The sequence below is a fragment of the Macaca thibetana genome, chromosome 1, assembly GCF_024542745.1.
Source record: "Macaca thibetana thibetana isolate TM-01 chromosome 1, ASM2454274v1, whole genome shotgun sequence".
Classification (NCBI taxonomy): domain Eukaryota; kingdom Metazoa; phylum Chordata; class Mammalia; order Primates; family Cercopithecidae; genus Macaca; species Macaca thibetana.
The window spans coordinates 201,002,189-201,024,629 of record NC_065578.1 but is presented as its reverse complement, the minus strand read 5'-3'; the positions used below and the strand labels follow the sequence as shown (position 1 = coordinate 201,024,629).

Here is a 22,441-nt window from a genome sequence, read left to right as displayed (position 1 = left end):
CACGCCCGGCTAATTTTTTGTATTTTTAGTAGAGTTGGGGTTTCACCATGTTAGCCAGAATGGTCTTGATCTCCTGACCTCGTGATCTGCCCGCCTCGGCCTCCCAAAGTGCTGGGATTACAGGCGTGAGCCCCCATGCCTGGCCAGTGATTCGCTTCTATGTGACTTTTCCACTGAAACTATTTTGAGCTAGTAGGGATTTTCGTAATGGATGATTTCTCTCATTCTGGTTTTTATTTTATTTTTAACGGGATTATAAGATCTTTAAGAGCAGAGATTGTCATGATTTTACTTCTTTATGTCTTCCCTGTAGTAGACAACAATATCAGCAAGCAAACAACTCTTAGTAAAAATCAAATCATGAATTTAGAAGAGTATTTTGGTTGGATGTGGAGCCCCACACCTGTAATTCCAACACTTTGGGAAGCTGAGGTGGGAGGATCACTTGAGGCCACAAGCTGGAGACCAGCCTGGGTAACATAATGAGACCCTGTCTCTATTTAAAAAAAAAAAAAAATTCTTTAATTTAAAAAATGAAAAGAATGTTTTGTGTCTTTGTGCTTATGCTTTTTGGTTAAAATAATGTGAGAGCTGGTTACATGTCAGATAAATATGTGACTCGCAAATCCTGACCCACGGAATCACCACCTGTGTTAAAATGGGGCTTACTACACTGTTTACCTCTGGAATCACTTTCTTGACTCACCATTGACTTGCTATAAAATTTGGAGTTTAAAAAAATCCTAGTTAGCCAGGCACAGTAGTTCACACCCGTAATCTCAGCTCTTAGGAGGCAGAGGTGGGAGGATAGCTTGAGCCCAGGAGTTTGAGACCTGCCTGGGCAATATAGTGAGACCTTGTTCTCCACAAAAAGGAAAAAAAAAAAAAGACAAAAAACAATCCTATTTAGGTTGCTGTAATTTAAGTAAAAATACTGAGTCTCTAGTTTCTTCATCACAATGAATAAATCCAGGACAAAGCAAGCTGCAGTTAAATGTCTGCCACGTGTAGTCTATAGAGAGCTTTGTGCTTTTTCATCAAAGACCTCAAGTTTTTGCCAGTTTGTGAAACTTTCCCCCTGGCTCCTATAATTCCACAACATTAACTGAGAAGAAATGGCATTTCTTATGCTGTCACTGTTTTCATCATCCCCAAGTATTGTTGAGCACCCTCAATGTGAAGAATTACGTTACTGAAAGTCATAGAGATAGCGTCTGATTATTTAAAAGCTCTGCCATGGTATCGACCAGATTCTTAGTTGCAGACAACAGATTCCTCACCAACTAAGCTTATACAGAAAGGGATATTTTAAGTAGAATATAAGAGCTCAAAAATCACTGACAGGGGTGACAAAATAGATTCTAGATTGTACGTCCAGGACAGTTCCCAGAACTCCACCCCAGAACCAAGCCTTCAAGGTAGCTGCTGACACTGGCATGGTCAGGAAGCTGCAAATTTAGGCAGTTGCCATCATGAGTACCAGCTTCAGAACTGTGCCACCTCTGCCAGTATTCATGCCAGCAAGTGGACGCCTCATGGCTTGCCCCTCCCTTCTTAATTAAAGCTTTGCACAAGTGCATCTTATCGGTGGAATCCTAAGTCACTAGGGAGTTTTGGGAAAACTCCCTCCAACCTCCAGGGTACAGGAAGGCAAGCTGGACAGATGGACTAGGTGAGATAGTCATCCAGCTACTATAGGGAGGCAATAAGTTGGACAATCCAGAAAGAGCCTTTTAGCTTTAAATTTCATGAAATACGTTAGTTTTAGAGTCCATCTGGAGATTTTCCGTACATTTTGATCTTTAAAAAATGAGTCTGGAATGTTCCCACCGGATCTTTTCTGTGTTGATCATCAGCCTCATCACACTCAGTGACTCTTCCTTTCCTCTCAACAAGGAACTATTAGTCTTGATGGCCATGACATCCGTCAGCTAAACCCAGTGTGGCTGAGATCCAAGATTGGGACAGTGAGTCAGGTAAGAAGAGAGGCTTCCATTTCTATTTCACTTTCTTTTAAAATTACTTTTGTCTTTTGTTTTTTGTTGTTTTTTTTTTTTTTGTCTCGAACGTCTCAAGAGAGAAGGAATGGAAGTCTTCGGGATGTATTAAGCTCATCTCACATGGCAGGTTGTTTAGGTTTGCAAGTAGCACTGTTTCCTGAAAACCCTAAACTCTTGAGCAAGAGTGAAGCATTGACTTGTTATTGAAAGCTGGAGACTGCCATTACTAGATAGTCTAGAGGATGGGGAGGAAATGATAGAAGATTTTATTGACTCTTTTTTAGCTTTTATTGATTCTTCCCCACTTCCCATTTTTATCACCAGCCACAGTCTACTATTCTGCATAATGAGTTTCAGGGAGAAGTGAGCAAAGACTGGCAAGAGCCAGAGTCCTCCCTGCAAAGAAGTTGCAGATTTCAAAGCAGAGTGTTAATGTAATGTGGTCACTTTGATAAGGCCATTTTCACAAGACCCTTTGGGGTAGGGAAATGTTGCTGCAGCTGTTTTAATTTTTATTGAACAGGCTGTGCACATAGCATACAAACCTGAGCTTCCCCCCATTTCTGAACCTCTCTTTGCAATTAGCTCATTCTCTCCTCACTCCACTTGGGTGAGGGCAGGTGGACAGTGATGGGTGCTCAGGAGTGTAGGGACATGAGTGGTGTATATTATTAGGGATGGAGAAAAGAGCCTGGAAGTTTGCTTATTTTTTAGGACTACTTTATACGGTTCTGTCAGAATTGTTTGTTTTTGTTTTTTTTTTTTTGAGACGGAGTCTGGCTCTGTCGCCCAGGCTGGAGTACAGTGGCCGGATCTCAGCTCACTGCAAGCTCCGCCTCCCGGGTTCACGCCATTCTCCTGCCTCAGCCTCCCGCGTAGCTGGAACTACAGGCACCCGCCACCTCGCCCGGCTAATTTTTTGTATTTTTTTTAGTAGAGACGGGGTTTCACTGGGTTATCCAGGATGGTCTCGATCTCCTGACCTCATGATCCGCCCGTCTCGGCCTCCCAAAGTGCTGGGATTACAGGCTTGAGCCACCGCACCCGGCAGAATTGTTTGTTTCTATCTGGTTTGTGTGTATTTCAAAAAGTAATGGATGGAGATGGATTCCCCACTTTGTCCTGAGTGGAAGGCAAGCAGCTGGAAAATGAAGGGGGACTCAGGGTCTCCTGGTGCCTCCTGATTCCTAAGGCAGGGGACTGACATTTATGAAGTTCCTACTATGTGCCAGGTGCCTCGCGGGCACCTGCTGTGAGGTCTCATTGCCTGCAGCATGGTGAGAACTACAGATGATAAAATCCTGTTTATGGCAAAACATAAATTTTAAAAAAGACTGCTAGGTCTCAATTTATTAGACATGTTGGAAGTCTGTTTGAAATTTGTGATATGTTTTATTTCCTATTTGTAGGAACCCATTTTGTTTTCTTGCTCAATCGCTGAGAACATTGCTTATGGTGCTGATGACCCTTCCTCTGTGACCGCTGAGGAAGTCCAGAGAGTGGCTGAAGTGGCCAATGCAGTGGCCTTCATCCGGAATTTCCCCCAAGGGTTCAACACTGTGGTTGGAGAAAAGGGTGTTCTCCTCTCAGGTGCATTTCTTTACTGCTTTGTAGCAAAATCTCTATATCCAAAGAACTTTTCACATGTTTCTTGTTTTGTTTTTTGTCTTTTTTTTTTTGAGACGGAGTCTTGCTCTGTCGCCCAGGCTGGAGTGCAGTGGCGCGATCTCGGCTCTCTGCAAGCTCCGCCTCCCGGGTTCATGCCATTTTCTTGCCTCAGCCTCCCGAGTAGCTGGGACCACAGGCGCCCACCACCAAGTCCAGCTAATGTTTTGTATTTTTAGTAGAGAAAGGGTTTCACTGCGTTAGCCAGGATGGTCTCAATCTCCTGACCTCATGATCCGCCCACCTTGGCCTCGCAAAGTGCTAGGATTACACGCATGAGCCACCGTGCCCGGCCCACATGTTTCTGTATTGCAGTATTATTTTCTAATTAGGTTTTCATCTTTAGAGTTTTTGAAATTAGCCTTACCACTTGCTCTCTTACATGTGGAAAACTCCCCAGTGTTTTTTTTCACTTTCTACCCCATATGTGTTCCAAAAATTCTGAGTAGTACTCAGCCACAGCAAGCCTCTTTTCATCTGGAAAAAAACAAAACAAAACAAAAAAACTGTGCTTTGCAACCTGAGACCCTCAAAAATTAAAGAAAATAAGATAAGAAGTGGCAGGATGATTTGCCCAGGGAGTCAGGGAATGTGCATCAGGAACAAAGCTGAAACTGAAAGAGTTATTTACTCCCTACATGCTAGACCAGGGTTTGACAAACTTTTCTTTAAAGAGCCAGAGAGTAAATATTGTGGGTTTTGTCCAGGCATGGTGGCTCACACCTGTAATCCCAGCACTTTGGGAGGCTGAGGCGGGTGGATCACTTGAGGTCAAGAGTTCAAGACTAGCCTGGTGAACATGGTGAAACCCCGTCTCTACTGAAAATACAAAAAGTTAGCTGGGTGTGGTGGTGGGTGCCTGTAATCCCAGCTACTCGGGAGGCTGAGGCATGAGAATTGCTTGAACCCAGGAGGCGGAGGTTGCAGTGAGCCGAGATCGTGCCATTACACTTCAGCGTGGGACACAGAGCAAGACTGTGTCTCAAAAAAAAAAAAAAAAAAAAGAATCATGGGTTTTATGGGCCACATATGATTGCTGTCACACATTCTTCTTTGCGTGTGTGTGTTTTTTTAACAACTCTAAAAATGTAAAACACATTCTTAGCTTGAGGGCCATGCAAAAACAAGCCATGGTTCAGGTCTGGCCTGTGGGCCATAATTTGCTAAGTGGACTCACAGCTGTAAGGCAAAGTGAGTGGTTCCCTGTGATGTCAGACCACACCTATCATTCTGGATCACATTATGGGTGCCGTATTTTGAGGAGAGAGAAGACTTACTTTGTATTTCTTTAAAGTGCAGAAATGGAACCAATGAGTAGAACTTAAAGAGAAATAAATTTTCAGCTAAACACTTTTTTTTTTTTTTTTTGTCAATACAAATATTGAAATGTTCCCTTGCAAGATAACAAGCTCCTGGCCGGGCACGGTGGCTCACGCCTGTAGTTCCAGCACTCTGGAAGGCCAAGACAGGCTGATTGCTTGAGCTCAGTAGTTCGAGACCAGCCTGGGCAACATGGTGAGACTCTCTCTCTACTAAAAATACAAAACAATAGCCAGGTGTGGTGGTGTGCACCTATGGTCCCAGCTACTTAGGAGGCTGAGGTGGGAGTACTGCTTGAGCCCAGCGGGGCAGAGGTTGCAGTGAGCTGAGATGGCACCACTGCACTCCACCCTTAGTGACAGAGTGAGTGAGACCCTGTCTTAAAAAGAAAAAAAAAAAAACAAAAACTCCTTGTCTCTGCTTGAGCAGAGGGTGGGTGCCTCTTTGCCACAGTGAAGGCTGGCAGATTAGATTAAAACAGTAGTCTTGGCCGGGCGCGGTGGCTCAAGCCTGTAATCCCAGCACTTTGGGAGGCCGAGGCGGGCGGATCACGAGGTCAGGAGATCGAGACCATCCTGGCTGACACGGTGAAACCCCGTCTCTACTAAAAAATACAAAAAACTAGCCGGGCGAGGTGGCGGGCGCCTGTAGTCCCAGCTACTGGGGAGGCTGAGGCAGGAGAATGGCGTGAACCCGGGAGGCGGAGCTTGCAGTGAGCTGAGATCCGGCCACTGCACTCCAGCCTGGGCGGCAGAGCGAGACTCCGTCTCAAAAAAAAAAAAAAAACAGTAGTCTTTTCCAGTGCTAAACTTTTCATTTGAAGTTAGACCACAGAAAATATAAAACAAAAGGGTTTAAGCTTATTGTATATGATTAAAAAACATACATAAGCAGTAGATGAAAAGGCATCTTTGATAGATCTGAGCTGTTCCAGGAGTAGAATTCCTCTCTGCTGTGTAAAAGTGAACTGCTACTCCATCTCTGAAATGTATCTGAGAAACGGGGCAGAAAACCAGTTTAAACTGCTCGTGGTGAAATTATTGAACATTGAAGTGTGAGGCTTGTCCCAAGAGCACATCACCTCCCTTGCAACAGATTCTGCATGTCTTTCCCTCTGGCAGGATCCTCCAGCTCTGTTTCTCAGTGAAGTAACCAGAGGTTCCAGTCTGCTCTTACTTTCTGGGAGGAAGACAGAGCACCTAGTAATAGATTCCCAGTGTGCTGACTGGCACCACAGATGACTCAGAGGGGACCTAAGCCATCAGCAGGCTGCTCTAAGGACGTACCTCAGGGCACTCAGGCATCCTCACCAATCAGAGGCTCGGGAGAGGGTTTTCCTCACTGCTCTCCTTGTGTGCACTGGTTTCCTGTTTGAGAGCAGCATTTAGCAGCACCACACACCTCAGATGTAGAGGATGAACCTCTCTTATAGGATATAAAATGATGTCCAGCAACTACTGTTGATAAGTATCTTCAGCCAATAAAATCAACCAAAAAGGAATGTTTTTTATCCCCAGAAGTGGAATTGGGTTTTATAAACAATGTTAAGTTGGGAGGAGTGAGCGCTCTGAGACTTTCCAAGTGTGACTTAGGAGTAGCGTCCCTGGAGAAGAGGAGGGAGGATGGGGTGAGACAAAGATAGGAAGGGAATCAACACAGATCCTGCTGACTCAACTCCATCCCACCTTCTCCCACACCTACTTCCAGTTTGTTCCCTCACTTTTAGTAGAATTTGAACTTAAAAAGACAGGGAGGATTAGAGTGGCCTACTGTAATTTTCAGTGTCATACATACACACATACTACTATTTGTTCCTCTAGAGGAGGGGAAAAAAAGAATATCATAAAGAATAAGCGCTATGTTAGCTGGGCAGGCTGAGGCAGGAGAATCACTTGAGCCCAGGAGTGAAAGGTTGCAGTGAGCCATGATTGCACTACTGCACTCCACCTGGAAGACAGAACAAGACTCTTATCTCAAAACATAAAAATAAAAAATAACTGCTATAATGTGGGAATGTTAGAATTACCAGTCTCAGCACCATTGATGTCCTTTGCTCCTAGACATTTCAAGTGTACTTTGGAAACCTACAAATATCTTGAGTTTCTGGTTTCCTTGCTACATTGGATATTCTGCTAGGGAGGAAGTATGTGTAGCGATGAACAGCGTAGATCTTTACATGCTTTTAAGAGCATACCCCTTGCACTGTGTAGGTTCAGATCTCAGTTCCATTACTTACCAACTGTGAGATCTTGGTCATGTTACTTTGTATCTCAGTTTATCATCTGTAAAATGGGAAAAATTATAGGGTCTATCGCATAGGATATTTTAAAAGATTAGCCAGGCACAGTGGCTCACAATCTCAGCACTTTGGGAGACCAAGGCAGGAGGATCTCTTGAGTCCGGGAGTTTGTCACCAGCCTGGGCAACAGAGCAAGACCGTCTCTACAAAAAATTTTAAAAATTAGCCAGGTGTGGTGGTATGGGCCTGTGGTCCCAGCTACTCAGGAGGCTGAGGCGGGAGGATCACTTGAGCCCAGGAGATTAAGCTACAATGAGCTGTGTTCATGCTGTTGCACTCCAATTGGGTGACAGAGCAAGACCTTGTTTGAAATTATTTAAAATAAAAACATTAAATGAGATAAATGCATGCAGTGCATATAGAAAATGCCTGGTATTGGCTGGGCACTGTGGCTCCCACCTATAATCCCAGCACTTTGGGAGGCTGAGGTGGGCGAAATGCTTGAGCCCAGGAGCTTGAAACCAGCCTGGGCAACATGGCAAAATCCCATCTTTACCACAAATTAGCCAGGTGTGTTGGTGCACACCTGTAGTCTCAGCTACTTGGAAGGCTGAGGTGGGAGGATCACCTGAGCCCAGGAGATTGAGGCTGCAGTGAGCAGTGATCACGCCACTGCACTCCAGCATGTGTGACAGAGCAAGACCCTGTCTCAAAAATAAAGAAAAGAAAATACCTGGTATATAGGAAGTCCTCAACAAATGTTGGCTATGATAATAATTGTTATTATTAATTTTGGGATTGATATATCTTAAACCTATATTTTAAAATAAGTTTCTGGTCTATCTGTGTCAGCTATGACTAACTAGAAGAAGCTTACCTTCAAATTGCTATATGGTTTGTCATAAAAGCCTATTACTAAGATTTTTTGTTAAGGCTTTCTTTTTTTAAATATTGTCTTTGTCAGGTGGGCAGAAACAGCGGATTGCAATTGCCCGTGCTCTGCTAAAGGTAAGCCTGAAGCAACTTGGATGTTTTTAAAATTAGGGATTATTTTTATTAAGGACCTTGTAATTTGTAATTTAGTATTTATCTTCTTCCTTTTCTTGTTTTTTTTTCTTGGAGGGGGAGGGTGACAGTTCTGGTGAAAGGTAAATTAGTGTAGTATATTGTCCAAATTTAAGAAGTGTTTCTTAGGTATCATGAGCCCAGTACTGTGCTAAGGTTGTTGGAGGTAGAAGAATGTTAACACATGGACCCTGCATCAAGAAGCATACACTCTAGCCAGTGAAACAGTGATTATTAATGCAAAATATAAAACAGCACAAGTATGCATATTTGTACAATCTGTAATCAGCTGCTAAAATGAATAGTACAGACTCGAAGTACTTAGGCAAGATTCCTAGAAGGAAAGGGAAGAGCCATTTTAGCTGAAAGGCAGGCATTCTCTTTTTAAGGAAGCAATAGCCTTCCCTTTGTTATACAACTGTTCTCCTCAGACTTATAGGTGATTTTTTTTTTAAAGCAGCTTTACTGAAGTGGAATTTACATACGTAAAATTCATTTATTTTAAATGTACTTTCCAGTGACTTTACTTTAGTAAAGTTGCAGAGTTGGTTGCACACAAAGTCCCGTTTCAGAACATTTCCGTCACCCTAAAAAGATCTCTCGTGCCCACTTGCAGTCGTTCCTTGTTTCCAGCCCCAGGATGCCACGAATCTACTTTCTCTCTGTCTAGATTTGCTTTTCCAAACATTTCAGATAAATGGAATCAGACAATATATGGTTTTTGGCATCTCGCTTCTTTCACTTAGTACAGATGGAGTGTTTTTGAGATTTCTCCAATTTGTAGCTTGTATCAGTACTTTATTCCCTTCTACTGTTGAGTAGTATGGATGGATCTCTATTTGTTGATTTGTTCACCAGCTGATGAACGCTTGGGTCATTTCCAGTTTGGGGCTATTGTGAATAATATATGAAGGATAGTAGCCACCTTTTTGTGAGGGTGTGTGTTTTCATTTGCAAAGCTAAGCTAGGATTGTAATGTTTTATCGACATCAGATTAGTGTTGTGTTTTTTTTTTTTATCTTACGTGTTAGCTTTTTTTTTTTTTGAGACAGAGAGTCTCGTTCTATCACCCAGTCTGGAGTGCAATGGTACGATCTCAGCTCACTGCAACCTCTGCCTCCCAGGTTGCAAGTGATACTCACGCCTCAGCCTCCCAAGTAGCTGGGATCACAGACGCATGCCACCACACCAGGCTGATTTTTGTATTTTTAGTGGAGATGGGGTTTCACCATGTTGGCCAGGCTGGTCTCAAACTCCTGACCTCAAGTGATCCACCTGCCTCGGCCTCCCAAAGTTAATTATTTTTAAATTATAAGCAGGACCTTGAAAGTTATAGACTGTATCTTTCTAATTTTATTTTTATCTTATTAATTTTTAAATTTGTGACAGGGTCTCATTCTGTCACCCAGGCTGGAGTGCAGTGGTGTGATCATGGCTTACTGTAGCCTTGACCTCCTGGGCTTCAGTGATCTTCCTGTCTCAGCCTCCCGGGGAGCTAGGACTATAGGTGCATACCATACCAAACTCAGCTAATTAAAAAAACATTTTTTTTTTTGGTAGGGATGGGGTCTTGCTATTTTGCCCAGGCTGGTCTTGAACTCCTGGGCTCAAGCAGTCCTCCCCTCTTAGCCTGCCAGAGTGCTGGGAGTACAGGTGTGAGCCACCATACCCAGCCTTACTTATTTTATTTATTTATTTATTTATTTACTTATTTATTTATTTTCTGAGACAGAGTCTCAGTCTGTCACCCAGGCTGGAGTGCAGTGGTGTAAGCTTGACTCACTGCAACCTCCACTTCCCAGATTCAAGCGATTCCCCTGTCTCAGCATCCCGAGTAACTGGGATTACAGGCACGCGCCACCAGGCCAGCTAATTTTTTTGTATTTTTAGTAGAGACGAGGTTTCGCCATGTTGGCCAGGCTAGTCCCAAACTCCTGACCTCAGGTGATCCACCTGCCTCGGCCTCCCAAAGTGCTGGGATTACAGTTGTGAGCCACCAGGCCCGGCCACCTTACTCATTTTAGATTCCCATCTCACTGACCAGCAGGATAAAACTGTGCTATAAACGATAGCTGGTCTAGTGGTTACTCTGATGATCATTTAAAATAGTCCCTAATTCTTTCATTTATGTACTTATCCCAGACACTTAATACTTTGTGGAGTTTTTTATAACAGTTTGAGATATAATTCACATACTACATAATTTGCCCATTTAAAAAAATATAATTCATTGGTTTTTAGTTTATTCAGTGTTGTGCATCCATCATCTCAATTTTAGAACATTTTCATCATCCCCCCAGGGACCCTCTACTCTTTAGCAGCCATGCAGCTCCCCTTCTTTATTTCCTGCATTGAACCCAGCCCCAGGTATCCACCAATCTGTAGAAGTGCCTGTTGTGGGCCAGGCGCAGTGGCTCAAGCCTGTAATCCCAGCACTTTGGGAGGCCGAGGCGGGCGGATCACGAGGTCAGGAGATCGAGACCATCCTGGCTAACACGGTGAAACCCCGTCTCTACTAAAAAATACAAAAAACTAGCCGGGCGAGGTGGCGGGCGCCTGTAGTCCCAGCTACACAGGAGGCTGAGGCAGGAGAATGGCGTAAACCCGGGAGGCGGAGCTTGCAGTGAGCTGAGATCCCGCCACTGCACACCAGCCGGGGCGACAGAGTGAGACTCTGTCTCAAAAAAAAAAAAAAAAAAAAAAAAAAAAAAAAAAAAAAAAAAAAAGAAGTGCCTGTTGTGGACATTTCATATAAGTGAACTCATACAGTGTGTGATCCTTTGTGTCTGGCTTCTTTTACTTAGCATAAGTTTCCAAGGCTCATCCACATTGTAGCATGTGTCAGAATTTTATTCCTTTTTATTGCTGAGAGTTTGTGTTTTCCAATAAAATTGTTTTATCTTTTCCTTTTTTTTCCTTCTTCAGAATCCCAAAATTCTTCTCCTAGATGAAGCAACCAGGTGAGGATATCTTAATAATATATGCGATTATGTGTGTTAAACCAAATTCTTCTTCACCAAAACATTTTAATTCTGTCCCTCAAAGTGATACAACTGAAAATGCTTTTTTTCCCCCTTTACTTTAAAGTGAGGGAGGCTGAATTAATAGTGACAGTTGAAAAGGAGTGGGCAGTCTGAGTCCTAGTTGAGGGTTCTAGGTCCACTTCAGACATGGTTGCCATCAATCCCAATCACTCTGTAAGCCGTAACTGTGCAGAATGCTTTTCTCCTTATATTACAGTATAGTTTTATGGAGATCAGAAAGTCCCAAACAATTGAAATTTTGATCACAGTAAAAATTCATTGCTCAGGAAGGGCTGCAGTGTGTGTATCAGGAAGCACATGAGCCTGTAGTGTAGGTGTCACTGACGTCTTTGCTTTCTCGTGTGTGCTCCTGAGTCAGTGCGCTAGATGCTGAAAATGAGCACCTTGTTCAAGAAGCTCTAGATCGACTGATGGATGGAAGAACGGTGTTAGTTATTGCCCATCGTCTCTCCACCATTAAGAATGCTAATATGGTTGCTGTTCTTGACCAAGGAAAAATTACTGAATATGGAAAACATGAAGAGCTGCTTTCAAAACCAAATGGGATATACAGAAAACTAATGAACAAACAAAGTTTTATTTCAGCATAAGGAAACAATTACTGGTAAACAACATGAAAGACTTTAATGCAAAACAGTGTTACAGAAAAAAAAAAGAGACTGTATGAAATACGTAAACCATATATCAAGTTATTTGAAAAATACCTATTTTTTTCCAAAGTGTGTAAAATATTGTTTTGAAATGTACCTGTTCTCAAGATCTTTTTATTCAGAGTTTTAAAAATTGTAACTTTTTAAATGTCTATAGCACTGAAGTTATTTTCAGGTTCTGTATTTTCTTTTATTGTGGAATACTTTAATCAATATAGCATGGCACCTCATTTTCTTTTGCCTACTGTTAAAGATTAAAGCTATTGTCAAATGACAACTTTAAAAAGGGAATTATAAATAAAAAGCCTGATTATTTTAGGCCAGTTTACCAATCACTGTGTAATTCTTCTGGTAGTATTCTACCTACTTTTGAGTCTAATTTTACTAGATAAGAGTAATGGAAAATGAAAATTTAACCCTTTATTCTGATAATCTCATGAAACAAACCTAACTCTTTAACATCAGCTGGAAAGAAGGGAACATTTCCATTGCCTGTCTCCTTTGTCTTCAAAGGTGTGAGTTGAGGAATATGTGTTCCTATGGGAACTATGTTTGAATATGTGCAGTTTTCAACATTGTGGCACATGAAAGCCTGACAAGTTTTTAAAAGGGCAGAAGCTTTATTTTTTGAACAGGAAAATGTATTTTTTAAATTCACATGTTTGTATGAGTACTTTTGGGAAGCAAGGCATGAACTACTAGGTATTATTAACAATGAATGATTTTTGCATTTAAGTTGTTTGAAGGCATGTATTTTGAAAAATATCTGTTACAAATTTATATTTTCAAGACAAATTGAATCTTATTTTGTAATACTTTTGGAATTTCATTTAATAAGGCTAAAATCTGGGGAATATTTTCAGCCTTAAGAAATTTAAGTTTGGAAGTCCTTGCTATTCAACAGAATAACAAGAAAGCTTCAGAATGTATCACTCTCCTGAAAAGAAGATATTAAGAAGCCCTTTTATTTATGGTTATAGTTTTATTTATAGTCTCAAAATTCCTAAAGTAATGCTACAACCATTGAATTTGCCATATTTTGTATCAGTGCTGTTAATTTGCTGTTGCCTCAAGAAAAAGTGCTTTTTCTCCATTGATGAGGCTAGACCCTAAGAAGTAATTAAGTCAATGGAAATCGAATGGAAGTTTTCCCATGAACTAAGCATTTATCAGTTCCCTGATTAGACTGGAAGAAGAAACCACTATTTCATGAAAAGCATGGAATATTATATTCTTCATAATTAATAAAATTGATATGAATGAATGTAGTGTTCTTTGAATTAGTAAACAGTACAGCTGTGACGATCATTTTTAACAAGCTCTACTTGTGTTCTTTATAAAGTGTGATTTTCAGAAAGCAAACAAAACACAATTACAGGGTTGAATCTGAGGAAAATAATCCTTGTGCCATAGAAGTATTTACAAAATTGCATTTCATTGTTATGTTTTATTTTCTGATACATGATGTTCAATTATATCTTTAGGTAATATTTTATATCATAGATTAAAATTTATAGTGAACTTTATCTGTGTCTGTCACTTTTTTTTTTTTAATGACCCCGGAACCAAAGATGCAGTCTGTCATTTCTTATAAAACTTCTCACTACATTGTTTCTTACTAGAATTTGGCTGTGGAGATTCAGGAATAAAGAAAAGACTAACATTACACATATAGAAAAACATGTTGTAATTAAAAGTTCCATTCATTCCTCCATATCAAGTTTGTTAATGTCATCACTTGTTTCCTACTTACAAATATTCTGTTGTTTCACTGCAGTAAATAAGTATCTCCTACCCACATCAGGGACAAGGCACTGTGCTGTGAAGTTGATGATAGATGAGGAAAGCACAGTTTCTGCCCTCAAGGAACTTCTAGTTTTGAAGGAGGGGTAAGGCAGGGGAAAACGAATAACAAGAATGCAGCTAGGCACCATAAAGAGGTGTAGTTGTAACACTGTGTTCTGGTATCACTTTTTTGTCTCCCGAGTGTTTGTATGTTACATTTGATACTTTGACAAGCCTGTAATTTAGACAAATATTTATCTTCCCCATTTCACAGAGGAGGAAATATGCATAGGCAAGTTGTGAATTCAGCATTAATGACATACACAGTTTCAGGCAAGAAGTGATGAAACAAGATATTAGTGAGATAGGCAGCTCAAAGCTATGCTGAAAATACTACCTTTTGTCCTATTCCATGGAGAGCCTTTGAAGGTATATGTATCTTCATGTAAACAATTTAGAAAATAAGCAAAAAAGAAAATTTACCTGAAATCCCCCATGTGAAGATAAAATTTCACATTGTTGACTAGGTGTGGTGGCTCATGCCTGTAATCTCAGCACTTTGGGAGGCTGAGGCGGGTGGATCACGAGGCCAGGAGTTCGAGACCAGCCTGGCCAACATGGTGAAACCCCGTCTCTACTAAAGATACAAAAAATTAGCTGGGCGTGGTGGCAGGCACCTGTAATCCCAGCTACTTGGGAGGCTGAGGCAGGAGAATTGCTTGAACCCGGGAGGCAGAAGTTGCAGTGAGCCGAGATCGCACCACTGCAGTTCAGCCTGGGTGATAGAGTGAGACTCCATTTCAAAAAGAAGAAAAGAAAATTTTCACATTGTTGAGCTCAGCATTTTGTTATATACCCTCCCAGGCTTGTCTCTACGTGCAAGGTCTCCCCTGACCCTGGGCCTGACAGGTTCTCAAAGAATAATCACAAGTTAAACCATTGTAGGTCATACCCTTGTTAAGTGCACTCTTATAAAAGTAGGGCTCCATTTTGGAAATTCATCTTTTTTTTTTTTTTTTTTTTTTTTTGAGACGGAGTCTCACTCTTACCCAGGCTGGAGTGCAGTGGCGCGATCTTGGCCACTGCAACCTCCGCCTCCTAGATTCAAGCGATTCTCTTGCCTCAGCCTCCCGAATAGCTGGGCCTACAGGCATGCCCCACCATGCCCGGCTGCTTTTTGTATTTTTAGTTGAGAGGGTTTCACCATGTTGGCCAGGCTCATCTTGAACTCCTGAGCTCAAGCGATCCGCCTGCCTTAGCCTCCCAAAGTGCTGGGATTACAGGCGTGAGCCACCGCGCCCGGCCTGGTTTTAGTTTATTTTTGATAAGCTTTGGCAGTTTTATAAAATAAGATGAATTCCCGGCCAGGCGTGGTGGCTCACGCCTGTAATCCCAGCTACTCAGGAGGCTGAGGTAGGAGAATCGCTTGAACCTGGGAGGCAGAGGTTTTAGTGAGCCGGAGATCGCACCACTGCACTCCAGCCTGGGAGACAGAGTGAGACCTTGTCTCAAAAGTAAATAAATAAGTGAAAACCAGTACAAATGTTACAAAACAAATATAGATGAAATAATTATGTGAAAACTACATTGTAAATGTTCCTTTGGAGTGTATTTCTGAGGCATCATGGGGTTTTCCTGGTCATCTCTGTCCACTGAATTCATTCAATAAACATTTACTGAGCACATTTACTGAGCATCTTCGATTTTGCTAGGTCCTGTGCTAGGTGCCGACTGTGCCTCCCTCACAAAGCTAGTGCAAGGGTTGGCAAACAGCTGTTTTCGTATAGCCTGCAGGCTAAGGATAGTTTTTACAGTTTTAAATTGTTGGAAAAAATCGAGAGAAAAATATCTCATGACACATTAAAAATACATGAAATTCGGCCAGGCACGGTGGCTCACGCTTGTAATCCCAGCACTTTGGGAGGCCAAGGCGGGCAGTCACGAGGTTAGGAGTTCGAGACTATCCTGGCTAACGTGGTGAAACCCCGTCTCTACTAAAAAAAAAAAAAATACAAAAAATTAGCGGGGCATTGTGGCGACCGCCCGTATTCCCAAATACTCCGGAGGCTGAGGCAGGAGAATGGCGTGAACCCAGGAGGCAGAGCTTGCAGTGAGCCGAGATCACACCACTGCACTCCAGCCTGGGCAACAGAGCGAGACTCTGTCTCAAAAAAAAAAAAATCATGAAATTCAAATTTCAGTGTCCATTAACAGCTTACTCCTTCTTGTACGAATTGTCTACGGCTGCTTTCACACTATAGCCACAAGGGGGAGGAGTTGTGACAGAGACTACATGGCGTACAAGCTGAGGTGCCTGACAGAAACCTCACTGATGCCAGAGATAGTGAAAAAATTCCGCACTACTTGAAGGACTTCTAAACCGCGCTGAAATTTAGAGCCATCTCAAAAAGTTCCATTGACAGGATTAGATGAGTGCCCTGAAAATGACTGGGTGTGTGTAATTTTCGTATGTGTTCTTCATTGTTCCTGTGCCTCTTCATTTTCACACACTAATTACCATGCTGTGAGAATGGGAGTCTAGTAATTCCACCACATCGGCAGGGAATCATTCTGGCTGCTTTCCTGTTGTCCACTGCAGTTGTTAGTCCTACACAGATCAAAGTTTGATCTGAACTGCAAAGGTGATATTTTGGGAAGGACGTACAGAGGAGAGGCACATCTCCAAGTAGAACCACAAGTTGGCTGGCGCCTCACACATACACACATGTCTACACTGGGGAGGTATTTTTCTATTTATTTTAATAAAATTTAAATGTGCTTATATTGCATGTAGGGGGAAAGAAATACCTTTTCTTCCCATCTTAGGTTCATAGCTAAGGCCCTTATAACAAAAACCAGATTCACAAGAGAAAAGCATGCAAACTTATTTAAAAGTTTAACATGACATAGGAGCCTTTGGAAATGAAGACCCAAACAAACAGGGAAACTTGTGCATTTTTATGCTTAGGTTTGATGAGTGGACAACATGCGGAAAGGTATGACTGGACAAAGGTCTGATCTAATGGTAATAACTGGGGGAACTTGGTAAAGCCTGTTTGTTCAGACTCTTCTCTGTGGCCCTGTGTCTTCAGAGATAAGGGTGTTTCTTTCCTGCAGGTATGGGGAAGGCATCTCTCAAATGAGGGTCTTATGACCTGCTTTAGGGGAGAAGGGTGGAAGAAGGTCAGAGAATGATCTTCCTGCTTCTACTGTGTTCTCAAATGCCAAGGTGTCACATTTTGGGGTGGTAAGTCCTAAACCCTGTCACTGCACACACTATTTTTTATTCTATAAGGTGTACATGATGTTGATATGTGTATGCATAGTAAACTATAGTCAAGCAAATTATCATATCCATTATCTTCCAGAGTTACCTTTTTTGGGGTTTTTTGAGGAAAGAGTCTATAAAATCTCCTCTCAGCAAATTTTTGGGATATAATACAATGTTGTTAACTATAATCCTTATGCTGTACATTAGATCTCTAGACTTATGCATCTTTTGTAACTGCAACTTTGACCTAATTCTCTGCACATACTATTTTTAACCAAACTGCTTTTTAGAAAATTTGCACGAATATTTTCCTACATTGTTAAGTGTTCATTACTCACGTCCATATGTATTCTTTTAAATATAGCTTTTCATAATGCTTTTTTTTTCAGACTCAGGACCTTAGTATTTTTTTTTCAGTTTTCCATAATGTGGATGCACTATAAATCTAGTTGACAATTTATGTTACTTTCTACTTCCTTCACTATTATAAACAATATTGTCTTTATTATTTGATTTTTTTCACATAAATTTCTAAGGTGAAATTGCCAAGTAATTATAAGGCTTTTTGATAGAAATTGTCCTCTTAAAAGATTGTACTTTTACAATCCCACCAGATAGATATGTAAGCAGTGCTTGTTTCCCCACAGCCTTTTCAATATGAACTGCTACCATTTCTTTTTTTCCACTCTGTTGCCCAGGCTGGAGTGCAGCGGCCGATCTTGGCTCACTGCAATCTCTGCCTCCCGGGTTCAAGTGATTCTCCTGCCTCAGCCTCCTGAGTAGCTGGGATTACAGCTGTGCACCCACGATGCCCAGCTAATTTTTGTATCTTTTTTTCTTTTCTTTTTTTTTTTTTTGGAGATGGAGTCTTGCTGTGTCGTCCAGGCCGGAGTGCAGTGGTGCAATCTCAGCTCCCTGCAACCTCTGCCTTCTGGATTCAAGCGATTTTCTGCCTCAGCCTCCCCGAGTGGTTGGGACTACAGATGGGTGCCACCACGCCCGGCTCATTTTTGTATTTTTAATAGAGACAGGATTTCACCATGTTGGCCAGGCTGGTCTCAAACTCCTGACCTCGTGATCCGCCTGCCTCGGCCTCCCAAAGTGCTGGGATTACAAGCGTGAGATATGCACCCGGCCACTGTTACCATCATAAAAAAACATCTTTGGGAGGGTAGGGGGAGGAAGAGCATCAGGAAAAATAGCTAATTCATGTGGGGCTTAATACCTCGGTGATGGATTTGATAGGTGCAGCAAACCACCATGGCACATATTTTATTATTTTTTTTTTTTTTGAGAGAAAGTCTTGCCCTGTCACCCAGGCTGGAGTGCAATGGCACGATCCTGGCTCACTGCAACCTCCGCCTCCCAGGTTCAAGCGATTCTCCTACCTCAGCTTCGTGAATAGCTGGGATTACAGGTGCGCACCACCCCACGCCTGGCTAATTTCTGTATTTTTAGTAGAGACGGGGTTTCACAGTTCGGCTGGTCTCGAACTCCTGACCTTGTGATCTGTCTGCTTCAGTCTCCCAAAGTGCTGGGATTACGTGCGTTAGCCACTGCGCCCAGCCTATTTACTTTTTGAGACAGTCTCGCTCTGTTGCTCAGGCGTGAGTACAGCGGCATAGTATCAGCTTACTGCAACCCCCACCTCCAAGGTTTAAGTGATTCTCCTGCCTCAGCCACCCAAATAGCTGGGACTACAGATGCGCACCACCACGCCTAGCTAATTTTTGTATTTTTAGTAGAGACGGGATTTCACCAGGTTGGCCAGGCTGGTCTCGAACTCCTGACCTCAGGTGATCTGCCCGCATTGGCCTCCCAAAGTGCTGGGATTACAGGTGTAAGCCACCGCCCTCAGGCTCTAACATTCCTTTATTAAATTCTTTTAACTACCTAGCTTGAGGGTACCATCTGTTTTCTCTAGGATTTTTTCTTTTCTTTTTTTTGAGACAGAGTTTTGCTCTGTTGCCCAGGTTGGAGTGCAGTGGCGCCATCACGGCTCACTGCAACCTCCACCTTCCTGGCTCAAGCAATTCCCCAGCCTCAGCCTCCCAAGTAGCTAGGATTACAGGTGCACACCACCATGCCCAGCTAATTTTTTGGTATTTTTAGTAGAGACGGGATTTCATCATGTTGGCCAGACTGGTCTTGAACTCCTGACCTCAGGCAATCCACCTGCCTGGGCCTCCCAAAGTGCTGGAATTACAGGCGTGAGCCACCACGCCCGGCGTTCTCTAGGATCTTATTTGACAGAGCCTAAAGGCCCTTCATAGTCTCTCCTTATTTCTCCAATTTCCTTTACTTTTAGTCTTTCAGGTTGATTTGTCTGTTTAAAGTCCCTGGTTCTAATCCCAGCTACTCAGGAGGCTGAGGCTGGAGGATCACTTAAAGCCACAGGAGTTTGAGACCAGCCTGGGAAATATAGCAAGACCCCATTTTTTAAATTGTATTTTTTTAGAATTTAAAATAAAATTTCTTGGGGAGACAGGGTCTCACTATGTTGCCCAGGGGCTGGTCTTGAACTACCGGCCTCAAGCCATCCTCCCACACCTTAGCCTTGCAAGGTTCTGCGATTACAGACGTGAGCCATTGTGCCTGGCGGTGAGACCCCATTTCTAAAAATGTATATATAAATAAAAAATAGGCAGGCGTGGTGGTACATGCCCATGGTCCCAACTCTGAGGCTGAGGCAGGAGGATCACTGACGCCCAGGTCAAGGATGTGGTGAGCTTTGATCACGCCACTGCACTCCAGCCTGGGCAACAGAGTAAGACCCAATCACTAGAAAAATAATAAAGTAAAATAAAAATAAATAAAGTCCCTAGAATGCATCAAGTCCTTTGCTGCTTCAGGACTTTTGGCCAAGGATCCTCTGCCTGAAATATTCTTCCTCGCATTCTCTTATGCTTCATGTCTCAGGTTAAATGTCCTTTTCTCCCAGAGGCCTTTATAGACCTCCATCCAAAAATAGGTAGCCCCAGTGATTCTCTCTCATACACTTTGCTGTTTTATTTCATAGTACACATCTCAGCTTGTAGCTGGATATTTGTGTTCATTTTTTCAGTGTCTTTCTCGTTGGTCTGTAATCTCCATGAGGGTGGGACCCGTTGGGCTTTGTTTAGTTATAAACCTTAGCACTTATCACATAGCCTGACAAATAGTAGGTACTCACTAAATCCATAACGAATGGATGACTTTTAGTGCTGTCTGCTCACTATCCTTCAAGTCATACATTTGGACTCCAGGAAAGTTCTTGCTCAAAGGTGCCGGCAAGTCATTCTAACTCCTGCAAACAACAGCTTTTACAATAGGATGGTGGGGAAGCCACTAACCAGTCCAACAAGGCACAAGAATACAATTGATCCCACCAATCCTCTCAGACACAACTATTAATACTCTTTATTGCCTATTTCACACCCCTCCTTGTAAGAATGAAACAGGAGGGAAATGCACTGGGCTCTCAGAGCCCTAAGACTCAACAAGCTGCCAAGTTGGATTAGACACCCAGGTTGGAGAAGGAGTAAAGCAGCTAGCCTATGGAACCTTGGCAAGATAACTGCTCAGATGCCACTGACATGCATAGATCGATGACTGGCTTCCCAGGGGAATGTCAACAACTGACACCCACACTGTGGTCTCCCACATGTGGATACATCAATGTTTACTTAACCATTCCCTTATTTCAACACGTGTTGAATGAAAGTCTACTATATGTCTGTTACTGTGTGCCACAAAGGTAACAAAGTCACTGCTCCTGCTGCTTTTAAAAGACATTTACAAGGAGGTACTTGAGAGACAGTTATGAAAACAAACTATTATGCAGGATAAAAATACAGTCTACACAAAGGAGCAGAGAGGACAAAAAGGATAAGGGGTATCTAATCCTGTGGAAGGTTTCACTGAGAAGGCAGCACAGAACTGACTTGATGCGTAAGGTAGGCGCCTTCCGGACCAACAAGGCACAGAGTGCATTCCAGGTGAAAGAAACATGTACATGCGCAATGGAGGGGGATTTGGGTTTTTAAGTTCTTGGAATGTGGAGTACAAGTGGGAAGTGGTGGAAGTACAACACGGACAGAAAAGCCAACCTGACTTAGATCACATAAGACCTTGCAAAGGAGCTTAGCAAATAACTACTGGCAATGGTCAGCCACTGAAGCATTTACAGGCCCAAGAGCAGCATTAGGTTTGCCTTAATTCATTGGGTTGGCACTGAGAAGATAGAGTGGAGTCAGACTAGACACAGGTAAGGAACCATCTCCCCGTCTCTCGTCTCTCCCACTCCCTCCCGCTGGCAGTAAAGAGGCTACGCAGTGGTTGAAGAAAAGTACCAGAACCAGGGCAGAGGCGGTGCAAATGTGTGATCTAATACAGATACGAAGGAGCTACAACGTATACCAGGATCTTAGGGTGGAGGTAAGTGTGAGGGATGACTGCAGATAGAACTCCTCTCTTTGCCTTGGACAACTGGCCAGTCTTACCAAGCTGGGACAGAGATGGTGGTAGAAGAGGGGTCCTAAAAGGAAAACATGAATGTGCTTTTCATAAGCGGATTGTGAGGAGTCCGCAAGACTTACAGGTGAATGTGTCCCCTAGGGAGCTGATTTGATAGGGGTCTGGGGGTTTTGAGCTGGATCCAGGTTAGAGACACGGATTTATGGCGTCATTAGCGTGGAAGAAACTGTGCAAAGTTGAATGGGAAAATGGCAAACCTAGAAAACAGCAAATATCACAGTGCGATACCAGTGTCAGCTTTACAAAAGGCTTTTCTCCGTCCTCAGCTTGGACTGAGGAACATCTTTCATTTCACAAGAGTCTCAGGAACTACCAGTGTGAAAAGAGGCTGCGTTCAAGTTGCTGGAGGGCCAGTTCCAACTAGGCGCAGTCAAGAAGGAGGCCTGGCTTTGCGGCTTCACGTCCCTGAAAGCTCTGCACTCCAACGGTTCTGGATCTGCGGCCACCGGCCGCCTTCCCGACCTCCCCCGCGGGCTGGGCACCGCCCTTAACGTCACGATCACGCCCCCGCCAGCGCTCCTACCGCAACTCGCGAGAGCCACTGCGTTTGACGTCATCATCGCGCGCCATCCCTCCCCTTAGGTGTTTAATCTCCGCGCGCAGGCCGCGCTGAAACCCGACGGCCAGATCCCTCGCCGTCCAAGTCTCTGCTCCTTCGAATCATGTTCCCAGCCGCCCCTTCTCCGCGGACCCCGGGTCCCGGGTCCCGAAGGGGCCCCCTGGCCGGACTCGGGCCCGGCTCCACGCCCCGGACGGCCAGCAGGAAGGGTCTGCCCCTGGGGTCTGCAGTCAGCTCTCCAGTGCTCTTCTCACCGGTGGGCCGGCGTAGCTCGCTAAGCTCGCGGTAAGTGATCTCCTTGGTTGGGTCTGGCAACCAGCAGGCTCAC

The 22,441-nt window shown here is 43.2% G+C and overlaps 3 protein-coding genes across 4 annotated transcripts in view; 2 read left to right on the top strand and 1 right to left on the bottom strand.

The window, feature by feature from the left end:
* ABCB10 (ATP binding cassette subfamily B member 10) overlaps window positions 1-13,509 on the top strand; it is a 43,856-nt gene extending 30,347 nt beyond the window's left edge. Inside the window, exons 9-13 of the mRNA XM_050769192.1 lie at window positions 1,897-1,976; window positions 3,410-3,590; window positions 8,189-8,232; window positions 11,215-11,249; window positions 11,692-13,509. Coding sequence (XP_050625149.1) covers window positions 1,897-1,976; window positions 3,410-3,590; window positions 8,189-8,232; window positions 11,215-11,249; window positions 11,692-11,923 — 572 coding nt within the window. The 3' untranslated portion in view covers window positions 11,924-13,509. The remainder of the gene's footprint in view (window positions 1-1,896; window positions 1,977-3,409; window positions 3,591-8,188; window positions 8,233-11,214; window positions 11,250-11,691) is intronic.
* GALNT2 (polypeptide N-acetylgalactosaminyltransferase 2) overlaps window positions 1-22,441 on the bottom strand; it is a 1,373,297-nt gene that overhangs the window by 749,130 nt on the left and 601,726 nt on the right. The window lies entirely within an intron of this gene.
* Window positions 22,080-22,441, top strand: part of NUP133 (nucleoporin 133) — a 69,122-nt gene continuing 68,760 nt past the window's right edge. Inside the window, exon 1 of one of the 2 annotated variants that reach the window (XM_050769045.1) lies at window positions 22,080-22,398. In XM_050769045.1, coding sequence (XP_050625002.1) covers window positions 22,217-22,398 — 182 coding nt within the window. In that variant the 5' untranslated portion in view covers window positions 22,080-22,216. The remainder of the gene's footprint in view (window positions 22,399-22,441) is intronic. The other variant, XM_050769054.1, reaches the window with a different exon arrangement.